This window comes from Mesitornis unicolor, unplaced genomic scaffold (genome assembly GCF_000695765.1).
Source record: "Mesitornis unicolor isolate BGI_N332 unplaced genomic scaffold, ASM69576v1 scaffold18690, whole genome shotgun sequence".
NCBI lineage: Eukaryota > Metazoa > Chordata > Aves > Mesitornithiformes > Mesitornithidae > Mesitornis > Mesitornis unicolor.
Genome location: NW_010160491.1, coordinates 13099 through 20674, shown reverse-complemented (window position 1 = coordinate 20674; position 7576 = coordinate 13099). Strand labels below are relative to the sequence as shown.

Genomic DNA, 7576 nt, shown 5'->3' with positions numbered 1-7576 from the left:
CAGGATCAGAAGTGAAGCATTAAAAAAAGTTTTGGGTTTTTGGTTTGGGGTTTGTGGTTTGTTGTTTTTTTTTAAGCAAGATGTCAGGAAAAAGGAAGGAGAAAAATTCTGTGCCAATAGTAAGGCAAAGCCATGGATTTGGCACATCTGAGAAACTTGTTTTTCAGCTTTTATTGAGTCCTGGTTTAATATCTCACTAGAATAATAAGCCATCAGTTACCTGACGGAGAAGAGTCTCTGCTTATGTTTAATTAGTCCCTAGTGCTCAGACTGAGGATATCAAATGGGCTTGAAAAGGGTTTGGTTTGGTTTTTCCAGTAGTTTATTTCAAAAGTGTGCAAACGGGATACACGGATAGCACTGTAACTCTGGTACACCTGATCCACAGACCCCTGACAGCCCTTTTGCCTGTTCCCCACCCCTCCACCCCCCAACACTAAATGAAAGACCTGGGATGTATCAGCGATCCATTAGCTAGCGGAGACACGGAGCTCGGCTTGCCCGGTGTCTGCAAGCAGGGAAATAAGGCTTCTCTAGCTCACCCACAGCTCAACATACGGCGCTACCATGGTAACTAGAAAATAGCATTTACTTAAACGACGAGGGCGGCACGACGTGCTAGGGGCTGCTGTGCTTCCCTGCGTGGGCACCCATCCTCTGGGGATCTTGAGACGGGTAGTGAATGGGGCCTGGGGCTCGCATGAAGGGAGGCGGGGGCCCCATGGTGTGGAACACGTGTGGTCCGAAACCTGCAGAAACAAATTCATGAGGTTCAGACAAAGTAACAGAACAACTCATGCAGATGTACTGCTGCTTGAAACTACCAGCAGAAAACAGCTTACAGCTATGCCTTAAAAAGGTGCACATCTCCAACCAGCCCTCAAATCCCCAGACTATTTCCCCTCTTTCTAGTACAACTGGGGGCAATCCTTACGCAACACACATCCTTACTCACAGATAAAAGCTGGTGAGGGGACTGGACGCGTGTCTGTAATGCTAATCTAAATGCTTTCTACTCAACTGTGGAGCAAAGAAAACATACCCACAAGAGTCTGACATCTCATAAAAAGCAGGATTGATATAAACACACCATCAAACACAGGCTGGCATTCAATCAGCTGCAGAATTACCCTTTGAAGTTCAGGTTAGTGTGGAATTTACGCAGCCAGCAAAAGCACCGAGTAGGTCTCAGTACCAGTAACAGGGATCTCTGACATGCCTCAGAATTCGCAAGTGAACACATACCACAGCAGGCAGCTCAGTTTAATTAAACTGTGCTGACAGCTCATTTTAGATGATCGGTTTACACTGCGTGATCAGGGATGAGGAAAGTCAACTCTGGGCACGCAGCAGCACTGCAGCGCAGCCAAGCAAGGACGGCTAGATGGTCAAACACCAAATCAGATACCCCCACTCAAAGGGGAAACACAGGTACCTGGAGGTGGTGGCGGAGCAATACCAGGAGGAGGTGGCAAGGCAATGTTCACCACGGCTGGAGGGCCACTTGGAGGTAGGTTGAAGTAATTTGCAGAAGCCTCCTCTTCTGCAGCTGGAGGAGGAGGGAGAGCTGCAGAAAAAAACCCAACACACTGTGGTTATGGAAAATCTCTCAGTCAAGATATGCAGAGGTATCTTCCTTCAGAGAGGAGGCACAATCAGTTCTTCCCCAGGGGCAAAACTGCTGCTACTATTGCATATCTGAATGGGAGCGAGAAGCAGAACTGCACTGAAACTCCAGAACAGTCACCACTTCACCTGAAACCAGCTTTGCTTTTTCCATTATACAACACTCAGTGGATTAGGAAAACATTAACCCACGCTTTGAAAAGCATGGCTGCCAGTATCTCCAACCTAACTTAAATTCAGCTTTAACTTTTCACCCATCACATAAAGAATTCTTTTCAACAAGAATCTCCTCCTCAAAGCTCACTTCCCATCCCAGCTGAATGTGCTGCAAACCCCTTGTAACCACTTGCTCTGGGCTCACCAGTGCCTCTACCATCCCAACCCGTTACTGCTCTGAGAGGTTTAACACCAGCATCGTTCATGGAAGCAGGTCAGCATTGCTTTGGAGCTGAAAACAACTTCCTTACCTCCGGGGAGCCCTGGAACTGGCTCCAGCTTTATCCCAGATTCTGTAGTACCTTCCTTGTCCTTTTCTTTTCCTCTTGCCGCCTGGGACCTAAAAAACAGACAAAAGTTGGAGAACAAGGATAAGAAAAAGCAGGATAAGCAGATATTCGCACCACAATAGTTTTACATTATTTAATCCAGGTCCATTGCTTCAGGCCACCAAAGTTGAAAAATTCACAGAACATCAGAGACAGCTGGTACCAAGTGTGCAAACAGTGCTTACAAGAGATGGATTAGAAGCAAAACTACAGAAACTCATCCATAACCCTCAACCAGGAAATCCCTTACACAATTTGTGTAATTTGTGTAATCTCCAACCCAGATTTCACTGCTGAAAGAAAATCTTGGACTCCAACTATTTACCAAATCAGTATCTACTTGAGCGTAATATCCAGTCCCGCTCATCAAGACCGCATAAACCGAGCGAAGAACCCTTTGGCAGCATCCTCAAGGCTTCCTCCCTGAGCACTCACCTTCCCCATTTGACGTTGAGCCTGCGGCCATTGACAATGAGTTTGTTGAAGGATTTCTCAGCAGCCACTTCTGCAGCTTGCCGGGTGGCAAACTGGATGAAAGCACACTGCTGCCTCTGCACTACAGTTATTGTCCGAATCTCCCCAAACTGGTAGAAGTGATTTCTGTGTGGGGAAAAAAATGATTATGAAATCTCACTCCTCCCAGCCACAAGGTACAGAGCAGAGTAGGATCTCATCCCATGCTGAAACAGATACACTCAGATCCTTTCTTTTCTCCATCACCAGTTCAGATTAACCATTAGAAATCAAGTCTCTTGCCTCTCTGTGCAATTATGGAGCAATAAAAACTCTGCAACAGCGTTTCTCAGAAGCTAGAGCTAGACGCAGACTTTGGGAGTTTCTTGTAAAAGTGTAACACAGTATCCGCAACAGCTCAGAAGGATGACTCATCTTTGAAGAGAGAAATTTTAATCAAAGCATTTGAATTGTGCCTGTTTATCTGCTCTCTAACAAGCTGGCACTCCTCTGCACTTGCCCACCAACCAGTTCTCCATTAACGAAAACTGAAAACCAGATTAATTCTTTTTTTCCCTTGCAAGAGAGATTTCCTCACTTGAAGATGAGCAGTAATCACAGCATCATATAAAAAGGCAAGGGCAATACAAATTCACCAACACACCTGAGATCCGATTCAGTGATAGTATCTCCAAGCCCTCCAACATACAGCGTAGTAATAGTTTTGTCATCAGGTGGGTCTAGACGAGGCATGGTTGATGCTCGCTTCAGAAGTTTATCAGCCACAGGATCATTAATTCCGTAGTAACGATCTTTGATGTTCTGATCAGCCAGAGGATCGTCTGGATCTGTAGGTTTCTCATGCCTAAGGTTCAGCAAACAAAGCATTTCATAACACCAGGCACAGCGGTATCAGATCAAAATGACTGTAACTGCTACCTTCCCTTCTAAAGGCCTCTGGTCACTTATATGCTTACGCCCGTTCATATAAACATGCCAAAACAGAACAGACAGCCCCAAAAACTTAAATTGCAGCTAGGACTGCCTCAAGGTCTCAGTGAATGGCACTTCTGACAGCTCAGCACTCAACACTACAAAATACCAGAGCTAGATTTCAAATGGCCTTTTGTTCCAATACAAAGATCTTTGATTGAAGGGACTGATGCCACAAAGGGGAAAAAAATGAACTGTGCAAGAGAAGAGCTGCAGTCATTGCTTCAGCAAAACACTACAAGACCACGCAGCTAATTCCTCACAAACGAGCTTGCCACAACAAAGATTCATTCACTGGTGCTGTGAGCCAACTGAATGCAGGTTTTGCGCTGACCCCAATCACAGTGCCGTGTCTCCTGCCCACCACAGCATCTCCTGCTCTTCAAACCCCAAGGAGAGCTGTGTCTGATCACGTAGAACAGATTAACTGTTCAAGATCTATCTGTACCTGTAGGGACACTCTTCTCCTCTCTTGCATTCTCCTTTTACCCAGAAGGAGCAGATGTGAGGACGGTTACGTTTATAGTAAGGAGTGGTCCGAGCCAGCTTCAGCAGCATGTCGCTGGTAGAAGTAGCTTTTCCTAGGGCACCAACTGGTCTAGTGCCATCAGAATTGGATATCTAAACAGTAATTAAAACAAGTAATTAAGTATGTATCACCACTGAAAACTAATGCGCAGAACCAGAGCAAAGAAATTATTTTAAGATAAGTTACATCATTCCTCCTGCACACGCAGCCAGCATGGTTGTAACTACTTTCTTACCTCTCGTTCCATGTTCTGGGTGTAATACTCTTTATTGACATCAGACTTAGGCATTTCATCCTTAAGAGAGAGCCCTGCATCCCGGACTTGAATAGGCAAACCTAGAATGAAACAAAAAAGCCCCCAACAAATCCATATGAAGCACAGGCTAAAAGAGCAAAATAGCTACTGCAACCTGCCCTAGCCCGAGATAACTCATCTGCACAGGTGCACCACACTGCCCCTGAGCCTCAGAAGGGATGTGATCATGAAGATTTGTTCTTCTCAGACAACCGTGGCAATTACATGCACACATGTAAAGACATTTCGCCAACTTTCATTTCACAGGCAAGCAGATCGGCTTCTTCTCTTAGTTTACATTTTTCGGTACACACCATATTCCAGGTCAAGCAGACAGGTTTGACAGACGTTCTTCAGCTTGCTGCACGTCTGGCACACTTCAGTTTTCTTGAAACGCATACGAACACCAGGGCACCAACGAAATACTGTGAAAGGCCTGGCACAAATCTGAAAGGCAGAAAGTCAACGCTTGGATCGCTATCGCACAGCAACGAAGTTACCGCTCTGCTTCTTGGGCAGCAACTTAAAAGTCCAAACGCATCTCAACTCTTTAAACCGTAAATACAACTTCATCTTAGCACTAAGATTTAGACCTCAATAAATATTTGTTCCTAGTTGGTGCCCTACTTTGACAGAAGAAAGGTTTAGGAATTATTTTTTCTTGTTGTTGGTTTCGGTTTTTTAAGTTATTACCACAACCCAAATGCTGAAAGCACATCTACTCCAAGGAAAACAGAAATTCTCCTTAATTACAGGTGACGTCAGTATAGAGCTACTAGAGATAAACTACAAGTTATACGTAAATCAGTCACCAGCACAGCAGCAAGTCCAGTGAGGGGTTATGAGACTTCTGGTCCGGAAGAAAACCACTGCTTCCTATCTTATCTGGTGGAATGATGCATCTGCTTCCGCTGCATGGACCGTTCGAGGAAGGGAAGCAAGATTTCAATACCTTCTCCCTACCTCAGACGACAATTGATAAAAAGGGCAAAAACCTCCTTTGATTTCCCTCAGTGAAGACAACACTAAATACTGCTTGCTCTCAGAAATAAATGGGGCTTATTCCTTAGACAGCCAACACAACACCACGCAGTGACAAATAACATAGTTACAGCAAAACCTAACCTCCAGTTATTTATGTGCCAATTACAAGTAAAAACAAACCTGCAAGAGAAGATAGATCATTTTAAAGGCCAAAATCTCTTCAAATACAGTACAAGATTCACAAAGCCTGATTTCAATAAAGGAGTGAATCCTGTGTATCTAAACAGCCTTCACCAGTTTTAAGACACACCGATTTTGTCTAAGAAAGCGCCCAGTGGATTGACCTAAAAATTTATGCAGTTACGTAAACATCTTCAGGAGTTAGCCCAGATAAACACTTTTCTGAAGCTGACAGGTTTTTTTAACGTTAACATTTATTACTCCTAGATGTGCCCCAGTTCAGACGTGCTTTCTTCAGAACACAAACAATCCTACCTTGCATTCTTTTCCGTACTTTTCTTTGGTCTGAAATACAATTAAAAACAATAAAAGAAAATGTGAAACGTCGTCAATTCACCATAACACATGAAACATACAACTGATGTTACAGCACAGTGGTTTTTTCCTGATTATGCTGCATTTAGATTCGCCCACCTCAGTGTTTTGGGCTCATACCTCGGCAAGTCAACAGGACAAAAGAATCCCAAAAAACATTCAATTAATTTTTGTTTCAGAAACATTCATAAAAACACAGTACTGCAAGTCCCACCTCACGCACTGATGAAAGGCAAGAAGGAAACAGAACAGTAACGGTGATTTTTTAAGCAAAGATGATGTCACGTGAAATAAGTCCATGAAAACAAGCAGGTTTTGAAATGTCACCTATAGGAGCAGTAGGGTCATGTTTATAATCTCTTCAGGTAAACTTGGTGGAATGGAAATGTGAAGCAAAGCCAATGTAAGTGCAGGTCATACACAACCGGACTGAGCACAGGGAAAAGCAGTGTAAGGGGACAGACTCGTCCTGCATGGAGGAAACCAAGGTAAACAAGCGAGGATTTAAATTACCACTGGGCAGCCCTCATAAGACAGTTTTAACTGATTTTTACAGGTGCGTGCTCTTTGCATTTTAAAAAGCTATTTAATATTTCAGCAGCTCATCATTCTCCACCTAACATGATTTACCAGTACCAGAGCTTTTTCTAGTATTTCCTGCACTCTCGACATTGAACTGGGTAATCTTGTGCTCCTTTTCGACTAATTTATTCTTAAATCACATACCTAATGCCATGACATCGCATACCAATCATGGCTGGAACCAAATCCTGTAGTGCAGAACCAACTAATTAGGAGTGCATGCCCACTTCAGCATCTCCTCCTGTAGTCAGGCTTATTTTAGGTCCTGAAACCCAACAGTTCTAGTGCTGACACAGAGGAGAGGACTGCACGGTCAAACAGGCACGTACCATTCGAATGTAGGGGTTTTCTCCAAGACATGTCTGGCACAGGATAGGGAAGTCCTAAATTGAACAAAAAAAATTACAAAAGAACATCAGGAATTTACAATAAACTGTCACATCACAGCAGTGCTCAAATCACACTCTGAACACCACTGAGCTAATCTAACCGTACCGTTTGAAAGACACACAAAAAGACTGATTGAAAAGAAGTCACTGGGACAGCTACAAGCCGCGACCCAAAGCCCATGCTATAAAAGAACCACGACCTGCTCGCTGTTCCTGTTTGAAGGGAAACTCAGAACAAACAAAAAACGTATTCAGAGATCTCTGCTATTCAGCGGCCTGACAGCAGCAGATGACACCACCCCCCAGCACCTATTGTCTGCGCTGGCCCACCCAGGAAAGGCCTCGGCTCGAAAGAACGCGACCACGGGCGCAGGAAGGAGCCAGCTCAACCCCCGCCTCGCTGCCGGGAGCTCTTGTTTGAAGGGAAACTCAGAACAAACAAAAAACGTATTCAGAGATCTCTGCTATTCAGCGGCCTGACAGCAGCAGATGACACCACCCCCCAGCACCTATTGTCTGCGCTGGCCCACCCAGGAAAGGCCTCGGCTCGAAAGAACGCGACCACGGGCGCAGGAAGGAGCCAGCTCAACCCCCGCCTCGCTGCCGGGAGCTCTCTCCAGCCACC

General features: G+C 44.7%; 1 protein-coding gene across 1 annotated transcript in view; it reads right to left on the bottom strand.

The window, feature by feature from the left end:
- Positions 1 to 299: 299 nt before the first annotated feature.
- Positions 300 to 7576, bottom strand: part of RBM22 (RNA binding motif protein 22) — a 7886-nt gene continuing 609 nt past the window's right edge. The window contains exons 2-11 of the mRNA XM_010190199.1: positions 6892 to 6945; positions 5921 to 5950; positions 4756 to 4888; positions 4382 to 4482; positions 4066 to 4238; positions 3289 to 3489; positions 2607 to 2771; positions 2094 to 2182; positions 1436 to 1567; positions 300 to 749 (exon numbers count right to left, since the gene is read on the bottom strand). Of these exons, the coding sequence (XP_010188501.1) occupies positions 619 to 749; positions 1436 to 1567; positions 2094 to 2182; positions 2607 to 2771; positions 3289 to 3489; positions 4066 to 4238; positions 4382 to 4482; positions 4756 to 4888; positions 5921 to 5950; positions 6892 to 6945 (1209 nt within the window). The 3' untranslated portion in view covers positions 300 to 618. The remainder of the gene's footprint in view (positions 750 to 1435; positions 1568 to 2093; positions 2183 to 2606; positions 2772 to 3288; positions 3490 to 4065; positions 4239 to 4381; positions 4483 to 4755; positions 4889 to 5920; positions 5951 to 6891; positions 6946 to 7576) is intronic.